General features: G+C 41.8%; 1 protein-coding gene across 2 annotated transcripts in view; it reads right to left on the reverse strand.

Moving 5' to 3' along the window:
* Positions 1-4,970: 4,970 nt before the first annotated feature.
* LOC140724941 (transmembrane protein 179-like) overlaps positions 4,971-22,314 on the reverse strand; it is a 35,988-nt gene continuing 18,644 nt past the window's right edge. The window contains exon 4 of one of the 2 annotated variants that reach the window (XM_073039775.1): positions 4,971-5,962. In XM_073039775.1, the coding sequence (XP_072895876.1) occupies positions 5,843-5,962 (120 nt within the window). In that variant the 3' untranslated portion in view covers positions 4,971-5,842. Of the gene's footprint in view, positions 6,023-22,314 lie in introns of both variants that reach the window. The other variant, XM_073039774.1, reaches the window with a different exon arrangement.

Here is a 22,314-nt window from a genome sequence, read left to right on the forward strand (position 1 = left end):
TAGCAGGGAAGACAGTGGAACAACAATGGCAGGTATTTCTGGGAATAATGCAGAAGGTGCAGGATCGGTTCATTCCAAAGAGGAAGAAAGATCCTAAGGGGAGTAAGGGGCGGCCATGGCTGACGAGGGAAGTAAAGGGCAGTATAAAAATAAAAGAGAAGGAGTATAACATAGCAAAGATGAGCGGGAAACCGGAGGATTGGGAAACTTTTAAAGAGCAACGGAAGATAACAAAAAAGGCAATACGCCAAGAAAAAATGAGGTACGAAGATAAACTAGCCAGGAATATAAAGGAGGATAGTAAAAGCTTCTTTAGGTATGTGAATAGAAAAATAATAGTTAAGACCAAAATTGGGCCATTGAAGACAGAAACGGGTGAATTTATTATGGGGAACAAGGAAATGGCAGATGAGTTGAACAGGTACTTTGGATCTGTCTTCACTAGGGAAGACACAAACAATCTCCCTGATGTAATAGTGGCCAAAGGAACTAGGGTAAAGGATGAACTGAAGGAAATTTATATTAGGCAAGAAACAGTGTTGGATAGACTGTTGAGTCTGAAGGCTGATAAGTCCCCGGGACCTGATGGTCTGCATCCCAGGGTACTTAAAGAGTTGGCTCTAGAAATTGTGCATGCATCGGTAATCATTTTCCAATGTTCTATAGATTCAGGAACAATTCCTGCTGATTGGAGGGTGGCTAATGTTGTCCCACTTTTCAAGAAAGGAGGGAGAGAGAAAACAGGGAATTATAGACCGGTTAGGCTGACGTCAGTGGTGGGAAAGATGCTGGAGTCAATTATAAAAGAGGAAATTACGACATATTTGGATAGCAGTAGAAGGAGCAGTCCGAGTCAGCATGGATTTATGAAGGGAAAATCATGCTTGACTAATCTTCTGGAGTTTTTTGAGGGTGTAACTTTGAAGATGGACAAGGGAGAGCCAGTGGATGTAGTGTACCTGGACTTCCAGAAAGCTTTTGATAAAGTCCCACATAGGAGATTAGTGGGCAAAATTAGGGCACATGGTATTGGGGGCAGAGTACTGACATGGATTGAAAATTGGCTGGCTGACAGGAAACAAAGAGTAGCGATTAACGGGTCCCTTTCAGAATGGCAGGCTGTGACCAGTGGGGTACCGCAAGGTTCGGTGCTGAGACCACAGCTGTTTACAATATACATTAATGATTTAGATGAAGGGATTAAAAGTAACATTAGCAAATTTGCCGATGACACAAAGCTGGGTGGCAGTGTGAAATGTCAGGAGGATGTTATGAGAATGCAGGGTGACTTGGACAGGTTGGGTGAGTGGGCAAATGTATGGCAGATGCAGTTTAATGTGGATAAATGTGAGGTTATCCACTTTGGTGGCAAGAACAGGAAGGCAGATTACTATCTAAATGGAGTCAAGTTAGGAAAAGGGGAAGTACAACGAGATCTAGGTGTTCTTGTACATCAGTCAATGAAAGCAAGCATGCAGGTACAGCAGGCAGTGAAGAAAGCTAATGGCATGCTGGCCTTTATAACAAGAGGAATTGAGTATAGGAGTAAGCTCCTTCTGCAGCTGTACAGGGCCCTGGTGAGACCCCACCTGGAGTATTGTGTGCAGTTTTGGTCTCCAAATTTGAGGAAGGACATTCTTGCTATTGAGGGAGTGCAGTGTAGGTTCACAAGGTTAATTCTCGGAATGGCGGTACTGTCATATGTTGAAAGATTGGAGCGACTGGGCTTGTATACACTGGAATTTAGAAGGATGAGAGGGGATCTGATTGTGTTATGATCCCAGCCCCCTCCTTTGTGAGAATCACCAGAGCCCTAGTGAAGGGGGGGTCAATGACCCAAGAGAAGAGAGAGATACGTGCGGTGTCCCTCGTTTCACGGCGAGGCAAAGCTGGCGACTGTGATCATTGTCTCGTGGAGACACCTTTGTGAATTGGGAACTGTACTAAGTGTATACCCTCAGGGCAACGTGGGTGGAGAGATGGAGAGAGATTGCATCATCCCAACCTGATTGACATCTGAGACCCCGTGAGTTCAGATAAAAGAGGGGTTGTAAAGACGGCCCCCCAGACGCACCAGAAGACATGCTAGAAATCCTGCGACAGCGTTTAATAGCGACAGCCGGTGGGGGGGTTCGTGTGCGTCTTTTCCTTGCCTGGGATTGGCGACCTCACCACGAAAGAACGGCTTTAGCTACCGGAGAGGCCACAAGTGAACGGCCACCCCCCAACGAGACTCCGACGGATCGAACTCCTAAAGGTTGGAAAAAACCCGCCGGGTAACTGTTTCATTCAATCTCTATCTCTCTCTCTCTAACGAAAGTGCACCACCGCGACACCCCAGAAGACGGCAGCTGGTGGAACTGCAGTGAACACAAGAGACTTTTAGATATACAGCGGACAATATATACCTTACCTCTAGAGAACGATAGAGCTTATTTCTTATTGATTATTACTATACCTGCGCTTTAGATTGAGTATTGACGACGTATGTTATCTAAATGTTTGTATTAACCTTATTTTTGTGCCCCTTTATAAATAAAAACGTTTAAAAATGGTACCATCAGACTTCAGCGGACCTCTCTATCTTTGCTGGTAAGTGATCCAGTTACGGGATACGTAACAATTGAAACATATAAGATTATTAAGGGATTGGACACACTGGAGGCAGGAAGCATGTTCCTGCTGATGGGTGAGTCCAGAACTAGAGGCCACAGTTTAAGAATAAGGGGATGCGGAAAAACTTTTTCACCCAGAGAGTGGTGGATATGTGGAATGCTCTGCCCCAGAAGGCAGTGGAGGCCAAATCTCTGGATGCATTCAAGAGAGAGTTAGATAGAGCACTTATAGATAGTGGGGTCAAGGGATATGGGGAGAGGGCAGAAACGGAGTACTGATTGTGTATGTTCAGCCATGACCACAGTGAATGGCGGTGCTGGCTAGAAGGACCGAATGGCCTACTCCTGCACCTACTGTCTACAGTAAGTTTCTGACTGGCACCAGCTTATCTTGAAGCAAGAGGTAAAAGTGCATTCAACCTTTTTTTATATATAACCTAAAAAGGCCTGCATTATTTTAAGCCTTATCTGAATGTTCAACCGATGCATCACCCTGGTTTTATTAGGATTTTACATTGAATGGAGAAATTAAAGGATGTGGATATGCTGTATGGCCCCTGTAAACACTGCTCTATATAAATCTTTCCATTTAATGACCAGAATGGCTAAAAATAACTCTGATCTGCTGGTTAATATATGTGCACCATTTATAAAAGGTTTTTATGAGATTGCAATAAAATAATTTCATGTTAGATTATGTACTTGATATTTTTACCCTTAAGGCTTTGGAGCAATTTTGTAATGCAAAAACATTTTTTAAAAACTTGAGTGTGAAGTCCAGTATGTTTCTGGCTAATCTTTTTGTGAATATCTCTTTACTGGATTTCTACTTTTGCAGAAAAAATCAAATACTTTATTGTGGTACTTAGATGCATTTATATAATGTCTTAAATATAAAGAAACAACTCATGTCTATACAAATTCAGTCATTCAAAGGTTCAAGGTGCAGAAGGGATGATGGCCACATGGCAAATGGGATAGGTTTTGAGGAATGTGCTAAAATTAAAAGGAAAAATTAAAGAAATTAAAAGAAAAGTTATGCCTCTAATACTATGTCCTCACCTATTAGTTTTTTAAAAATTCAACCAGTTAGAAGTTGTTTAAATACATTCACTAAAATTGCTCATTATAGATTTGTGATATAGGTGGGGCCAAACTTTCTTTAGGATTCTGTCCTAAATCTGTGACATTCTACCTGATGTGTGCTATATCTGTATTCTTATTATTGACTCTGCCACACTTTCCTTGTGCTGAACAAATTCTTAATCTCAGATTATTAAGTCTTTGTTTTTGTTCTCACAAAAGTGGATACTACTGGTACGGATATGAACAAAAAGAGGTACATAATTCATAATCCCTCACATATAATACAGTGACATCTTTCTAGTTGTTGTTGAACATAAGTATTAAGCTAAGCCTCTCATTGCATGGCAGAGGAGAAATATAGCTTGCATTGATGCATCAAAGCATCTCATTATATTGCAGTTGAGAGTGGTAATCAATTACACTGCCATTATGAGTGCCATCTGGATGTTGATCTGTAGCTGCATGTCTTGCCCTGAAGCCGACAAAGGCCTGAGATTGAATTTTTGTTACGGCACTATCTTGCCGAAGGCCAGGTGACTGACACATCAGCAGTTCACACATATACCTCAAATCGTTATCTCCAAAGTTTGTAGGATTAATATCTGTACGATTCAGAAATTCCCATGTGTGGCTAATATGAACTATAAATAATAGCCTCCCAGAAACAAGTTTATGAATGAGGGTATTTTTATGCAATATTTCAAATGTTAACAACTAATTCTCCGATTACAATGCAGAAGAAATGTGCATGACGCAATTCAGATGCAATAAGCATATTAAGCTTCAGCTTGCTTCTCATTAAAGGATAAAACATTCTCTTCATTCTATTCAACTGTCACCCAGATTGGCTGTCTTTCACAGTTGACTAACAATTTTCAAAGATCAACACTAATTAATCGCTCATCTCGGATACAAATTGGCCTGGAACAATAGGTTCTAACGAAGCCTGTGATTAAGTTCCAGATCACATGTCTGAAAGGAAATTAAGCAAATTTATTTTTCCAGAAAATCCAGAAAATAGTAGAGTGGTATAATATACTGACACTTTGAGGAACCACGTCAGGCAAGCATAGATTACAGGCTTGCCCTTGTGGTCCCCATATGGCAGATATGTCATTTCTTCCATCCTTTGAAGGTACAAGAAACATAAATGGCGTATGGTCACTCATATCCCGACTGCCGCAGTTAGAGAAGTAGCTTTTAAGGTGCGGCAGAAATCACTGTGTGTGTTTATTGTCAGAGGGGGAGAAAGAAACAAAAGCACAGATGTAAGCAAGTGCATGGATTAATTTAATAATTTTACACATTTTCTGAGCATTGTACACTGTAATCATGGTAAGGAATTAACATTAGTAACAAAAGATTTTTATGAGCAACATATGGCACAATAAAGTCTGTCACTTTATACTACTAACCCTCAAATTGCTGTTTTTCATTTTATTAGCTATAGAGAAGCTGTTGACTTAGGTACAAATTCAGTAGTGTGAGATAGCAGCTGTTCCATAAGAAACAACCATAATCATTTTCTAAACACTGCAGATGAGCTTTTCAAGTGCAAAGACAATGTATTCTGCTGCTAGAAAGAATATTCAGGTGTATCAATTTGGCTTTAAGCAACTGTGATACAGTGAGTATGTTGAGCTTCCTTGAGGAGAATGGACACAATTTATTCATTTGTTTTCAGAACATTTTATAGCGTTTGCCATGTTATGAAATGTATTGAATGAGCTGAAAGATTTTCCACATGGTTTTAATTCTTTTATATTCATTCTGAAGATTCAGTGTACGCTATATACAGTAGCTTGATACTGTAAAGCAGGATAAATTATTCGGATTAATACCTAGTGTTTTGATGTACAAATATTAACAGTGAGTTACCAATATAGCAGCTGTTACATTTCGTGTTGTGGCATTTTAGTAAATCGTCATCTTTAGAGACAAATGTTTATCAGGCACTGAAAGAAGCATCTACTGAAAGACACACTTGTGATTAGGTTACCTACTATTTAGTTGGAAGATAAGGCTAGAGAGTGAGTATCCTGCTTTACAGTAATTTTTCAGCACTTTTACCTTTACAAAAAGACATGCAGCATTATTGTGTTTGAACATGTTGGCCAAATCTCACATTCTATGGCATGGATTTAAATCAAGGCATTTTTCTCAACTTGCTCTGCTGCTCTCCTGGATGACCTCGCCAGCAGCAACTCCTTCTCGTGCACCAGGCTGTCGAGGAGATCTTCCTGCTTATAGTTGTCATAGACCTTCAGGAATGCAAGAATGGTAACTGCAGTCCAAGCAACCCACCCAGCCCACAGGCCAAACTGTAGATGAAATTCAAAGGCATTAGACAAGGCTTAATAAACACCAACTTCAGAGCTTGTGATTCTCTTTACTTGCCAACAGAATAAGCAGGTTGCTTCTTTACACTATTAATAACAACTTATGATTACATGGTTTCTATATATTGTATGGGCTATTGTTATATATCCCACGGCCCACACAATATATGATGTTCTACAAAAAACAACAGGTTTAAGTTCACATGAGGAAATCTGCAGGTGCTGGAAATTCAAGCAACACACACAAAATGACAGTGGAACACAGCAGGCCAGGCAGGATCTACAAGGAGAAGCACTGTAGACGTTTCAGGCCAAGACCCTTCGTCAGGACTAACTGAAAGGAAAGATAGTAAGAGATTTGAAAGTACTGGGGGGAGGGGGAAATGCAAAATGATAGGAGAAGACCGGGGGGGTGGGATGAAGCTAAGAGCTGGAAAGGTGATTGGCGAAAGTGATACAGAGCTGAAGAAGGGAAAGGATCATGGGACAGGAGGCCTCGGGAGAAAGAAAGGGGGAGGGGGGAAGCACCAGAGGGAGATGGAGAACAGGCAAACAACTAAATATGTCAGGGATGGGGTAAGAAGGGGAGGAGGGGCATTAACGGAAGTTAGAGAAGTCAATGTTCATGCCATCAGGTTGGAGGCTACCCAGCCGGTATATAAGGTGTTGTTCCTCCAACCTGAGTTTGGATTCATTTTGACAGTAGAGGAGGCCATGGATAGACATATCAGAATGGGAATGGGACGTGGAATTAAAATGTGTGGCCACTGGGAGATCCTGCTTTTTCTGGCGGACCGAGCGTAGGTGTTCAGCGAAACGGTCTCCCAGTCTGCGTCAGGTCTCACCAATATATAAAAGGCCACACCGGGAGCACCGGACACAGTATACCACACCAGCCGACTCACAGGTGAAGTGTCGCCTCACCTGGAAGGACTGTCTGGGGCCCTGAATGGTGGTGAGGGAGGAAGTGTAAGGGCAGGTGTAGCACTTGTTCCGCTTACAAGGATAAGTGCCAGGAGGGAGATCAGTGGGAAGAGATGGGGGAGATGAGTGGACAAGGGAGTCACGTAGGGAGCGATCCCTGCGGAAAGCAGAAAGATGGGGGGAGGGAAAGATGTGCTTGGTAGTGCAATCCCGTTGGAGGTGGCGGAAGTTACGGAGAATTATACGTTGGACCTGGAGGCTGGTGGGGTGGTAGGAGCTTCCCTTCTTCCACCATCAACTCTGCTCTCAAACGCATCTCTCCCATTTCCCACACATCTGCCCTCACCCCATCCGCCCACCACCCCACTCCGGATAGGGTTCCCCTTGTCCTCACCTACCACCCCACCAGCCTCCAGGAACAACACCTTATATACCAGCTGGGTAGCCTCCAACCTGATGGCATGAACACTGACTTCTCTAACTTCTGGTAATATCCCTCCTCCCCTTCTTATCCCATCCCTGACATATTTAGTTATTTGCCTATTCTCCATCTCCCTTTGGTGCTTCCCTCCCTCCCCCTTTCTTTCTCCCGAGGCCTCCCGTCCCATGATCCTTTCCCTTCTCCAGCTCTGTATCACTTTCGCCAATCACTTTTCCAGCTCCTAGCTTCATCCCATCCCTTCCGGTCTTCTCCTATCATTTTGCATTTCCCCCTCCCCCCACTACTTTCAAATCTCTTACTATCTCTCCTTTCAGTTAGTCCTGACGAAGGGTCTCGGCCCAAAATGTCAACAGTACTTCTCCTATAGATGCTGCCTGGCCTGCTGTGTTCAACACACACAAAATGCTGGTGGAACGCAGCAGGCCAGGCAGCATCTACAGGAAGAAGTACAGTTGACGTACAGTTATCAGGAATAGTCCTGACAAAGGGTCTCGGCCTGAAACGTCGACTGTACTTCTTCCTATAGATGCTGCCTGGCCTGCTGTGTTCCACCAGCATTTTGTGTGTGTTGCTTGGAGGTTTAAGTTTACATTGTGGCCAATGAATAATCCTAATGAAACCAATATAATACTTAAGCAACTGTGCTATACTTATGCAATATTCAAAACATACACAAAATAACATTTCATGTAAAAACTACAACTTCTAAAACAGGCTTTTAATATAAATCTACTAGACAATTTTCATCAGCGTGCAAGTGATCTGCCTGCTCTCCTTGTGTAGCTTGTGAGCCAGAAATTATAAAACATTAAATTTTCTGAACAAAGAAAGACTGTTCACTTTTTGAAACCTTATAAATTCTCTACATAAGATAATTTCAGTGACTGAGGGTATTCAGAGCTGAGAACCGGTGTTTTGAACACTAAGGTAATCACAGAATGTAAGGACCAGGTAAGAAAATAGAGGAGGCAAAAGATCGGCAGGATCATTTTAGCTTTGGTGGAATGGGTTGAGAGATTGTTCTGCTCTCTAGAGGCACAGTTTATTTTGAATGAATATCACTTCCTGGAAGTAAGCTGTTTTTTGTGTTATTTCCTGCACGCCTGAGTTTGATTTGATTTGAAGCACACGGTGGGAAGGCATTCATCTCCATCCGTTGTTTGTTTGAACTTGAAATGACAATATCTGTGATTCTTAAGTATTTGGTGATATTGGTAAACATTTAGAAGGTATATTTTGCAGGAAGCATTATGTTTGTTGTTATTAAGATATCATTGTGCCTTGAGTGTTTTTCTTGCTTACACAGCATAGCTATGGAGTATTGTGCATGTGTATTACATTCTTAATACCAATTACGAGAATAATCAGCAGTATTAGTATATTCAGGTGTTTCATGATGCTATAGTAAATTTAATATTTATTTTACTTAACCCTCTGCAGTTTCACGAGTGAAAACCCTGAAGAAAAGCTTCCATCTTGGCTGATTTTTGTAAAGGTGTTTAACTTGCTGCATAGCTATGTAGAGGTACACTGTGAGGGCAGTAGAGTGAGCAGATAACTAATCTTTAAAAGCAGCACCCACAGACTGGAAACACGCCCAAACGCCGTGGATGATAATACCGGCTTTAAACTTGAGCAAGGCCGATTGCAAAGATCTGGAAGTGAGGTCAGAATGTGCACCTATCTTGGCTTTGCGACACACGAACAAATGCTTGGCTAGCATTGCTGCAGCACGAGCCTGCGCCAGATCTGGAGCGGCAAGAATGAGAACAGATTACGCTAAGTGCGAAGCTGAGATGTAAATGGAGAAAGCTGACTTAAACAGGGAGAAAGCAGATGTAGGCATGGGGAGAGCCACGTGTAGAAGCTACACTCAGTGCACTTAAGGAAGAGTGTGAGGCCGAGGCTGCCTCAACAGTGGCAAAGGAGTATGAAGCAGCAGCTGACTTAGACAGTGGTGAGTCTATAACCAGATTCAGTCATGCTTTGCCATCACAACAGTCAATGCAGCTCACTGAAGAATATGTCCAAACCCATTTTCACTATAAAAATTACAGTGCTCCAGCTCTATAAAGGGTCTACACCACTTTCATGTAGTCCAGGTATTGACATTAAAGGTCTACTGCAGCAAAGAACCAAAATGCCCCTTCTGATGTTCCACCACAGCCAAGACCTCATTCAAGAGTTGCTACTGATGCCAATCCTATTTGCATAAACATGGGCAGACTGAACTTCCATCTACTGCAGCACAAACATTTGGCAAACCAGTCTCCACAATGCTGTCATTCAGCTACTGCAGTTGGTATCTGGCTCATCGAGACCTAGTCAAGGCTGGACTAAAAGTGCTTGACAACTAGTCTGCCAGTTACCTGTTCCAGAAGTCAAGCTTTCACAAAGCCGTGGAAGGACTAAATCTCAAATCTAGTGAAGAGATAGTCCTTCTCTTTAAGTGGTTTGGTGGTGAATTACTGCTTCACGCAAGAAGAGTTAAGAGCACTGCACGTTAATAATCCAGCTAATAGTTTATAAATTCTGTGGCAAAGGCTGGACAAATGCTGTGCCTCTCCGGAGGCCATCAAAGAATCACTCTTCAGCAGACTTGATAACTTACCAAAGCTCTCACACAAAGAACCATGAAAGCTTCTGGAGCTTGCAGATCTGTTGTCGGAACTGCAGCCACAAATAACAAGGGATACCTACTAGGGCTGTGTTTCTAGGACACAGCAAGAGGAATAAACCCTATAGTGGAGAAACTACTGAGCAATATCCAACTACAGTGACTAAGTGAAGGGTTCAAGTATAAAATGAAGCATTATGCCCCCTATCTGCCATTTTCATTCTTTGCGGAATTTGTCTACAGCCATGCAGAAGCACGAAATGACCCCAGTTTTACGCTCTCAACTTCTAGTAATGTGTCATTCAAAGAGAGGTCTCCAGCAAAAGCAGTGGAACCCAGAACCCCTATCACGGTCAACAAAACTGAAGTAGAGCAGCCGAGCACAGTGGGGAGCCAGCTAAGCAGCCACCAGATACAGCTACTTCCTCATGCACGGAAATATGTGGGAAAGGCTTCCAAGGAAAACCCTGCTCTAAAGCATGTCTAGTCAACATCTACCTGAAAGGACATCCTGAGCAAAATAATAACGGCATACGTTATTATGAAATGATCAGAGTGATGTGTCTTTGACATATTCAGTGCTCAAAGTTCTGTTTCCCTGTTCTGGAACATCAGAAGTTGCTGAAGGAAGGGTCAGTGGATTTGTTACAGGGTCAGTAAGAGTGAAGGTCTGCTTACCCTTGCCAACCCTCACTGAGTGCGACCACGTTCCCAATAACGGACGAAATCCCAACTCATGAAGCTGCATGCAGCCACTCACATCTTAAAGCTACACCTAACAAGATCGACCCTACTTGACGCTTGCGCTGAGATTCTCCTGGCGCTTGGCAGAGACACCATCCACGCGCGCATGGTACATGAACAGCACAATATTCAGCACAGTGTACCTCATGCCCAATAACTGGAATTGGGTTCGGTCATAGTGGGTGAAGTCTGCCGCGATGGTGCTCATCAGCCAAATGTTAGCACATTTAAGACTAATGTCCTGGAGAATGGGTGCCCAAATAATTTCAGACTCTGTGGGAGTAGAATCTGTATGAAGGAGAAGATTGCAGGTAGATAAACCCTACTCACCTCTGCTCAACCAAATTTAGCAAGCTGATCTTCTGTCACTCAGAAGATGATTAAAAGCTGTCACCTTCCATCGAAGATGAGGTCTTCCTTCAAATCATGAACAAAGAGTTTTGCAAAGACGAGTCAAACAGTTGTGTAGATCCTTTTCTTTTCTGCTCTCCATGACAATTCCTACCAAACAGAGAGCAAGTAGGCCCTTAGACGACTCATGTCCCTCAGTCACACATTGAGAAGCAAACCAGAAATGAAGGATCAGGTCATTACATGGGGTTCATGGAGAAACTCTTCAGGAATAATCATGTGGAACTAGTGCCTCAACCAGATCCCATTAAAGAAAGCTGATATTTGCCCAACTTTGATAACTCCAGAAATCTGCACAAATACAAATTGTCTGTGATTCAAATGTGCAGTTCAAAGGCGTATTGTTACGCAATGTGCTCTTGTGGGGTCCAGGCCTCAATAACAGTCTCTCAGAGTCCTTGTGCATTTCAGAACTGAGTCTGTCACAGTGATGGCAAACATCAAACAAGTGTTCCACAGCTTCCTGGTGAGAAAGGATCATCGAGACTACGGTACCATGACCACCAAATGGACAATGAGATTCTGGAGTACCGCATGGGAGTTCATGTATTTGGTAACTGTCGCTCACCAGCTGTGGCAATCTATGGCCTTTAAGAGGACAGCTATCCAGGAAGAGAAGGAATACAGGACGGAAGCACAGAAGTACAAAGTTTGTACACAGAAAGACACCTCTATGTTGGTGATGTTCTTAAATCATTTTCTAGTGCACAAGAAGCGTAAGACATGTTGTCAGTCTAATCCCAGGCTGCATATGATGGCATCCAACAGTGCTGAGATCATGCAACATCTGAAGATCTAGCCAAAGGTTTGCAGATCTTGATCTTGGACAGAACCTCCCTCCTATGCAGTGCAGTCTGGACCTTGGATGGACCTCATTATCAACAGCCTTACTTGCTAGGTCACTGATACCAAAAAAGACTCTTTATGTGTCGTGGTATGCTATTGATAACGAACAGCCTATTTGACCCTCTTAGATTGGCTGCTCCAGTCAGTATCCAGGGACACTTCACGTTAACAAGGCTCACTCCGGACTCCTATTGATGGGATGTCACACTCCCTAAGGAGAAACGTGAGCAGCGCCAGCAGTGATGTTCTTCCCTTCAGGATCTTACAACCTTGAAAATTCCAAAAACCCACACAACAATTCCACTATCTAAAAACAATGCCCAAAAGTAAGAGGCCTGCGTCTTCTGTGACGCATCAGGTAAAGCTATTGCTACTGTTGCACATCTAAAGGTCCCAGGCGTTGCTGGATATAGTGAAGTTGGATTCATCCTGGGCAAGGCAAAGTTTGTTCCCAAACTAGATCTCAGCATACCAAGGTTTGAAATCAGTGCTGGTGTTGTAGCAGTTGAGAAAACAGAGATGATACCGAAGAGCTGAACACAGAACTAGATAATATCATGTTCTTTACCGACAGCAAAGTTGTGTTTGGTTATATATTTAATAAAACAAGTGGATTCTATGTTTATGCAAAAGCATAATATGATCCAATGCATCAGGCAATCAACTCAAGAACCAATGGAACTACGTTCGTACAGATCTCACTCCAGCTAATCATGCCAGAAGGCAGCAAGCACACCCTCTCCTCACTGTTCCCTGGCCCCGCACTTCTTGCTGATCTTCACCAGTATCATCATCAAGGCTGGTATATTCAAAATGAGAATGTTTAAAGACTGTGCAGTAAGACTGTTTTCAAGACCAGTCTCTGAGACGATCCAAAGGCTTAGTGAAGTGATGACTTGACTTTTAGTTTCGGTATTTCAGTTTGACATCCTATGGATGCCAGCTGGAGAGTGTTCTGGCCTCCAGAGGCATAGTTTGTTTTGTATAAACATCACTCCCCATAGGTAAGTTGTTTTTTTTTAATCATTCCCTTGCAGATTAGTTTTGTTTCAATTTGAAGCACATGGTGAGGAGACATTCATCTCTGTCCATTCTTTACTTGCCCATCAAACAGCAGTATCTATGACTCTTATGTTCTTGGTAATATTGATAAATGTTTAATAGATATACTGTAAAGGAAGTATTACATTTATCATTATCAAGATATTTATTTATTGAGATACAGCACAGAACAGGCCCTTCTGGTCCTTGGAGCCACACTGCCCAGCAATCCCCCAATTTAATCCTAGCCTAATCACAGGTCAATATACAATAACCAATTAACCTAACAACCGGCAGATCTTTGGACTGTGGGAGGAAACCGAAGCACCCGGCAGAAAGCCACATGGTCTCGGGGAGAACATACAAACTCCTCACAGGCAGCGGTGGGAATTGAACCTAGGTCACTGATACTGTTTACACAGAATAATTATAGAGTACTGCATAAATGTATTACCATGGTTAACACTGATTGTGCAAGTAATTTAAATTATTAGTATATTCTGCCTTGATTCTGTATTGAATTTAATATGTACTTCACTTAACTGTCTGTCCTTTCACAAGTAAGATCTCATTAAAAACCCCAAAGAAAGCTTCTGCCTCGGGTGATTTTTGAGAAGGTGTTTAACTCCCTGCATATCTATGTACAGATACACTGCAAGGGCAGTAGAAAGGTTAATTAACTTAACCTTGTTCCCATTTCTACACATTTTTCTCAAAAATATAGAGGCATTTCTGACTGTGCAATAACATGGTCTGTCAGTGGAAAGGGGGAAAGGGGCTTGTTTAATTAGCCATATAAACGCCGTGGCTATCAGAATAGATCAAAGGCTAGGAATCCTGCAGTGTAACTCACCTCCTGACTCCCCAAAGCCTGTCCACCATCTGCAAGGCTCAGGTCAGGAGTGCAATGAATACTCACCAATCACCTGGATGAGTACAACTCCATCAACACTCAAAAAGCTTGACACCATCCAGTACAAGGCAGCCCACTTGATTGGTACCCCTTCCACAAGCATCCAAGCCTCCACCATCAATAAACAGTTGCAGCTGTGTGTACCATCTATAGGATGCACTGCAACAACACACCAAAGTTCCTAATGCAGCACCTTCCAGACCCAAAACTACTACCATCTAGAAAGACAAGAACAGCAGATACCTGGGAACACCACCACTTGGAAATCACCCTCCAAGTAACTCACTATCCTGACTAGGAAACATATCGCTGTTCCTTCATTGTCGTTAGGACAAAATCATGGAATTCCTTCCCTAACAGCACTGTGGGTGTACCTACACCTCAGGGATTACAGCAGTTCAAGAAGGCAGCTCATCACCACCTTCTCAAGGGCAACTAGGGAATTGCAGTAAATGTTGGCTTAGCTGGCAACACCCACATCCCGTAAATGAATAAATAAAAAACACTTGTCGTTTTGCTTCTTTTGTATTTTTGTTGTTTGTGTTGTTCTGCTGAACACCATGGGCATGGTATGTTGGTGTAATGATGGAATAGCGGAGCACACTCGATGGGATGAATGGCCCAATTCTACTCCTATGTCTTATGGTGCTGGAATGTGTGGCAACACTTGCAGGCGGCCCCATATGCTTATGTTGTGCTGGACACTAAAGCAAAAGGTGTACTTCACTGTATGTTTCAATGTACGAGTCATAAGTAAATTAGTCTGAATCTGATTATTCTCTGGAAATTAAAGCTGGTGTACAACAGACAACTGACATTGCCTGCAGTATCACCCAAAGTTAAAAATACTATAATGCAATGTAAATATAATTTTAGTTATTCATTTACCAGGAAATTCCACCAACTGGTCATATTCCTTGATATTTTATTGGATGTCTGATGGAAATTCGGTTCGAATGGAAAAATAGGATTCCTGCTCCACTTTCAGAAGAATAACTCATAAAAAGACTGAAGAATTTCCTGACTATAAGTTGCCCAACAACATAAGTTTACATTTTGCCACAATGAGGCCACTCTCAGAGTGGAGGAACACTTCATATTCCGTCAAGGTAGTCTCTAACCCGATAGCACAAGCATCTATTTCTCCTTCCAATAATTCTTTTCCCTACCCCTTCCCTCTTCTATTTCTCCACTGGCCTCTTACCTCTTCTCCTCACTTGTCTATCACCTTCCCCTGGTGCCTCTCCTCCTTCCCTTTCTCCCATGGTCCATTCTCCTCTCCTATCAGATTCCTTCTTCTTCAGCCTTTACCTTTCCCATCCACTGCGCTTCACATCACCTCCTTTCCCTCCTCCCACCTTTTTATTCTGGCATTTTCCCCCTTTCTTCCCAGTCCCAAAAGGGGTTCGGCCTGAAACATCAACTGTTTATTCATTTCCATTGACGCTGCCTGACCTGCTGAGTTCTTCCAGCATTTTATATGTGTTACTCTGGATTTCCAGAATCTGCAGAATTTCTTGTGTTTAAGTTTACATTAATTGTTCACAAAATAAATTGTAATTGTGCAAATTTTTTAAATACTTATTAAAACTGTAGGTTTTTAAATGAAGATTTTCTTTCCCAACACACAGTATCAAACTAATTGCTAGCCCAAAACTGCCAGAAACAATTCACAACTTCTACAATATATTTTTAATCACACCTTCTTAAGTATTTGTATCTCATCATTGTAACTATGGAAATCTGAAAGGACATAAGAGAGAATTACTTTCATGGACAAAACCAATGTTTTTGAACTTTACATGCGATTTATTAAGATATAAAGAATGACCTTGATTCTGTACAGATGTCATGTGCATCTTTGTGAAAGGAAAGTTGAGACATAACCATCTGTTTGATTTTACTGCTTTACCCACTTTGAGCATAAAATCGAAATGACAGTTGTTTTGTAGTAAAAGCTCATTGTTATTAACCACCTGGCTATTCATGTAAACAGTGACTTATTTTATATTAGACATCAATTAAGGAACAGGCATCTTTGCGCCCAAGTCTTTTTGTATACCCAGCTGTCTATCACATTAGCTTTCTTTAAATTCCAAACTGATTTCCCATTCATCAACAAAGTATAAAGGAGCGTTAATTGGATTTTTTTGGCCTTAATTAAAAAGTGAGAGGTTACATGCTAGAATTATGAAATTTATTCATGCAAAGACCAACCAATTCTTCTATGGAAAAGCAAAAGATGGCATTCTTCACAAACAATGTTGTATTGTGTTAGTCACAATAAGATGAAAAAGGTTACATGTTATACCACCATTTAATGAAAGCAGTACAAAAAAACCTTTTGACATTTCATATCTTTCAGCAATTTCAAGTAATAGTGTCAGGGCAAGCTTCCCAATTTCAGACTTTTATTCAAAATCTATTATTACTATTAGCCATTAGTGAGACTTAGTTGCAGAAGGGGCCGGATTGGCAGCTCAATGTTCCATTGTTTTAGACGTGATAGAGCCGGAGGGATTAAAGGAGCCGCGGTAGCATTACTAGTCAGGGAAAATAACACAATAGTGCTCAGACAGAGACCAGAGAGCTCGTCTAGTGAGGCTTTATGTGTAGAAGTGAGGAATAAGAAAGGTATGACCATGTTAATAGAATAATATTATAGACCATCCAATAGTCCGTGGGATTTAGAGAATCAAAATTGTAGAGAGATTGCAGACTGATACAAGAAACACAAGGCTGTGATAGTAAGTGATTTTAACTTTCCACTTATTGACTGGGACTCCCATATTGTAAAAGGGTTGGATGGGTAAGAGTTTATCAAATGTATTCAGGGAAGTTTCCTTAATTACTACATAGAAGTCCCAACTAGAGAGAGTATGGTACTTGATTTCCAATTAGGGATTGAGACAGGGCAGGTGATAGAAATTTGTGTAGGGGAACACTTGGCACCTAGTGATCATGATGCCATTAGTTTCAAGGTAATTGTGGAAAAGAATTAAGAATGGCCCTCAGGTTGAGATTCTAAATAGGAGAAAGGATCATTTTGATGGTATCAGAAAGGATCAGGCAAGTGTGGAATGGGAGAAGTTGTACTTGGTAAGTGGGAGGTCTTCAAAAGTGAAACTTTGAGAGTACAGAATTTGTATGTCCCTGCCAGAATGAAAGGCAAGGATAACAGGTTTAAGGAACTCTGGTTTTCAAGAGATATTGAGGCCCTGGTTAAGAAAAAGAAGGCAGTGCATAGCAGGTAAAGGCAGGGAGGAACAAATAAAGTACTAGAGGAGTGTAAGAACCACTTAAGAAGGAAATCTGGAGGGCTAAAAGAAGGCATAAGAATGCTCTAAGTGAAGGAGAATTCTAAGGGCCACTACAGATAGATTAAGAGCAAAAGGATTGCAAGGGACAAAGTTTAAGATCAGAGTAGTAACCCATGCGCGGAGCTGAAAGAGATGAGGATGATCTCAAATGGATTATTTGCATCTGTATTTACTCAGGAGTTGGACACAGAGCCTATAGAATTAACACATCCTGAGCCACAGGAGAAGTTTTGGAGGATTGGAGGATAGCTAATGCTTAAGAAAGGCTCTAAGAATACGTCAGAACATTAGTGGCCAGTGAGCTTGATATCAGTAGTGGGAAAGTTATTGGAAGGAATTCTAAAGGACTGTATATATAAGTACTTGGATAGACTGGAAAATTAAGGGAACATCAACATGGCTTCATGCATGGAAAGTCATGTCTAACCAAATTTATAGTGTTTTTGAAGAAAATTACTGGGAAAGTCAATGAAGGCAAGTCAGTAGATGTTATCTACAAGGAGTTTAGCAAGTCATTTGAGAAGGTCCTGCATGGGAGGTCAGTCATGAAGGGTCAGTCACTTGGCACTCAAGATGGGGTAGTAATTTGGATTAGACAATCGCTTCATGGGTGATGCACCATCAATAACTCACGCTGAGACTTAGGAAGCGAGATATCGGCTTTTATTGACTGGAAGAATAAACAACACTACATCCTGGGGAAAATGAGGGAGAGCAGCAGCCTACAGTCGCCTTTATACAGGGGTCTGTGGGAGGAGCCACAGGAGCAGTCAGACAGGTTTATCTAGTTCACCACAATGGGAGAAGCCAGAGTGTATTAGTAGATGGTAGCCTCTCATACTGGAGACGTAACTTGTGGTGTGCCGGAGGGTTTGGTGCTGGTCGCATTGTTGTTTGTCATCTATATTAGAATCTGAAAGATAATGTCGCAAACTGGATCAGCAAATTTGCAAATGAGTGTAGTGGACAGCAAGGAAGATTGTCAAAGCTTATAGCAGGATCCAGCTGGACAAATGGGCTGAAAAATAGCAGATGGAACTTAATGCAGATAAGTGTGAGGTTTTGCAGTTTGGGAGGACCAACTAGGGTAGGTCTTACATGGTGAGCGGTACAGCAATGAGGAGCTTGGTAGAACAGAGAAATCTGGGAATACAGATCCATAATTCCTTGAAAGTGATGCCACAGTTTGATTGGGTCATAAAGAAAACTTTTGACACATTAACCTTCATAAATCAATGTATTGAGTACAGGAGTTGGGATATGGTGAAATTGTATAAGATGTTGGTGAAGCCTAATTTGGAGTATCATGTGCAGATTTAGTCACCTACCTATAGGAAATATATAAATATGATTGAAAGAGTGCAGAGAAAATTTATGAGGATATTGCTGGGACTGGAGGACCTGAATTATAGGGAAAGGTTGAATAGGTTACGGCTTCATTCCCTAGAACATAGAAGATTGAGGGGAGATCTGATAGAGGTATAGATAGAGTAAATGCAAGCAGGTTTTTTCCTTTGACGTTGATTTGAGACTACAACTAGAGGTCGTAGGTTATGGGTGAACACAGAAAAGTTTAAGGGGAATATAAGGGGAGCTTCTGCATTCAGAGGGTGGTGAGAGTTTTGAACGAGCTGCCAGCACAATTGGTGGGTGCAGGTTTGATTTCAACACACAAGAGAAAGGATGGGGGTGGTGTAGGGAAGGCTACTGTCCAGGTGCAGGTCAATGAATCTAGGCAGATTAATGGCTATAGATGTGGATATGAGTAATAGAAGATAAATGAGATTAGAAAGTCACCTTGAAAGTTGAATAGTGTGATAGGAATGAGTATAGTCTGATTCAAAAAATGCTGTTAATTGGGCAGAGAGATGGAGTATGTTACAATGATGTGGATCTTATTGTGGGGAATTAAAGATGCCTCAATATTTAAAAGGACAGCTTGTGGTTTGTTCAAGGCTGAAAATACACATACATAAATATTGGAGGTGACAGAAAAACGCAGCAGAGATTGAGAGCTAGTTCCTGGGAAACTCCATTCCATAGTTTCTGGATATGCCGCCAAATAGATAAAAGCTGCTGAGGCCAAAGGTAGGGTGAAGGAGAGTTCCAGAGGGAACTGTCCGTAACTTTGCTGGAAGTCAATTGGTTAGGAAGGATAGAACACAAAAATAAAAAGGTACCACACAGGAATAGGCCATTCAGCCCATGATGTCTATGCTGAACATGACACCAATTTAAACTAATTACATCTACTTGTGCATGGTCCAATCCTCCATCCCCTGCCTGTTCATATGTCTGTCCAAATGCTTCTTAAATTTTGCTATTCTACTTGCTTCTACCACTCTCCCACAGCACATACCAGACACTTACTATTCTATGGGTAGGGAACTTGCCTCACAAGTCTTCTCTAAACTTCCCCCCCCCCCCCCTCACCTTTAACTTAGTCCCCAGAGTATTTCACATATATATCCTGGGAAAAAGACTCTATCTACCTTATCAATCCCTCGAATGATTTCATTTACTTCTAAGGCTGCATGGTAATGTAACAGTTAGCTTAAGGCTAATACAGCGCCTGTGACCTGGGTTCAATTCCTGCCACTGTCTGTAAGGAGTTTGCAATTTCTCCCCTCGATGGCATGGGTGTCCTTCAGGTGCTGTAGTTTCCTCCCACATTCCAAACACGTATGTGTAAGTATGTTAATTGATCACATGGTATAGCTGGGTGGTGTGGGCTCGCGGGGCTATTACATGCTCTAAATTAAAGCAAACAAAAAAATTCTGTCAGGTAACCCCTCAACATCCATCCAAGTTTGTTCAACTTCTCTTTAAACTGATACTCTAATCCAGGCTACTTCCTGGTGAAACTCTTTTGTACACTCCCAACAATTCCACCTCCATCCTGTAACCCGGCCATCAAAACGATACAAAATACTCCAAGCATGGCCTAATCAAAGTTTTATGCAGCTGTAAGACGACTTCTCAGTACTCTAGTGATGAAGGAAAAATACGTCATATGCCTTCTTAAGCATAATTCTCTGGAGTCACAACAGTGAGCTAAGGGCTTGAACCCCAAGATCCTTCTGTACATCAACATTCCTGAGGTCCTGCCATACACTTAATCTCCCAAAGAGCAACATCTCACACTTGTCTGGATTAAACCTCATCAGCCGTTTCTTTGCTCATCTGTCAAACTGATCTATATCCTGCTGTATCTTTTTATAACCTTCCTTATTATTCAAAATTCCACCAATATTTTGTGCCATCTGCAAACTTACTTATCAGACTATGTACAGTTTCATCCAAACAAAGGTCCTAGTACTGGCCCTTGCAAGATACTGCTGGTCACAGACCTCCAGTCAGAGTAACAGCCCTCCACAAGTATATTTATTCTTTTATGGTCAAGTCTGTTTTGAACCTAATCTTCCAAGTTACCACGGAACTGACTTGGCTTAATTTTCTGGATCAACTTATCTTGAGGTACCTAGTTGAATGCATTACTACAGTCTGGTTAGATAATATTCACTCTCCTACTCTCATTATTCATCTTCATTCAACCCAATTTCCCTCGGGATCAATAAAGTAAGTCTGTTCATCACCTCCTCAAAAAACTCAATCGTTTGCAAGATAAACCTGTTTATTTTACACGTACACAGTTATTACCTCCCCACATTCAGCCATTATCTTTATTTTCTTCACATATGATGCATCATTCTTTGCAGCTTCCACTATCTGCAATCAAACTTCACAATCAGACATATCTTCACTCTCTTCCCTTTCAGCATTTCAAAGAGACTGTTTCCATGTGACTTCTAAACATTTTAATTCCGATTCTCATTCCTGGTCTGGTGGGTTCGTCCACGGCCTCGTCTTGTGCCAAGTTGATGCCACCCTCAGGGTGCAAGAGCAACACCTATACTCTGCCTGGGTAACATCAAACCTGATGGCATGAATATTGATTTCACTATCTGGTAGAGCAATTCCCCACTCCTCTCCTCCAATCCCCACACTGACCTTTTCTTCTTCTCACCTGCCTATCACTTCCTTCTGGGACCCCTCCTCCTCCCCTTTCCCTATGGTCCACCTTCCTCTCCTACCAGATTCCCCCATCTCCAGCCTTTGACTTTTCCCCACACACCTGGCCTCACCTATTACCTTCCAGCCAGCCACTTTCCTCTCCCCCCACCTTCCTTTTCAGTCCTGAAGAAGGGTCTCAGCCTGAAACGTTGACTGTTTATTCATTTCCCTAGATGCCGCCTGTCCTGCTGAGTTCCTCCAGCATTTTGTGTATGTTGCTTTGGATTTCCAGCATCTGCAGAATTTATCAAGTTTATGACGACTGCAGCAGCGTGTAATCAACCCAAACAAGTGGGGCCTCTGATGTGAGACCTTGTCGAGAAAGGTCCTTGAAAAGCATAGCCTCCCTTTAGAAAGTAAGCGGTGCAGAGACAGACAGGATAGGAATATAATGGAAGGATGTGACACACACCCAACAACTACGGGACAATTGCTTTACTAATTTCAAAGTATATTGGTTGTCCGCTTGCAGTTTCTATTGACTTCTAGTACTTCTATTGTAAATAGCGATCGGCCTTACAAGTAAGGAATTCAAACATATACAGTTTATCAAATATCTGTAACTGATAAGCCAGTTCTGTATTAAAAAATAACATTTTTCTGTCCTGGCTTCAGAGCAAGATGGTGACAGGGCCCATGCTGTTCTCCTTGTGCACAAGTAAAATAAAGTATGATTAAGAGATTTACTAGAATGTTACCTGGGTTTCAGCACCTAAGTTACAGAGAGAGGTTGAACAAGTTAGGTCTTTGTTCTTTGGAGCGTAGAAGGTTGAGGGAGGACTTGATAGAGGTATTTAAAATTATGAGGGGGATAGATAGAGTTGACGTGGATAGTTTTTTTCCATTGAGAATAGGGGAGATTCAAACAAGATGACATGAGTTGAGAGTTAAGGAGCAAAAGTTTAGGGGTAACGGGGAATTTCTTTACTCAGAGAGTGGTAG

Source organism: Hemitrygon akajei, chromosome 3, assembly GCF_048418815.1.
Source record: "Hemitrygon akajei chromosome 3, sHemAka1.3, whole genome shotgun sequence".
Lineage (NCBI taxonomy): Eukaryota > Metazoa > Chordata > Chondrichthyes > Myliobatiformes > Dasyatidae > Hemitrygon > Hemitrygon akajei.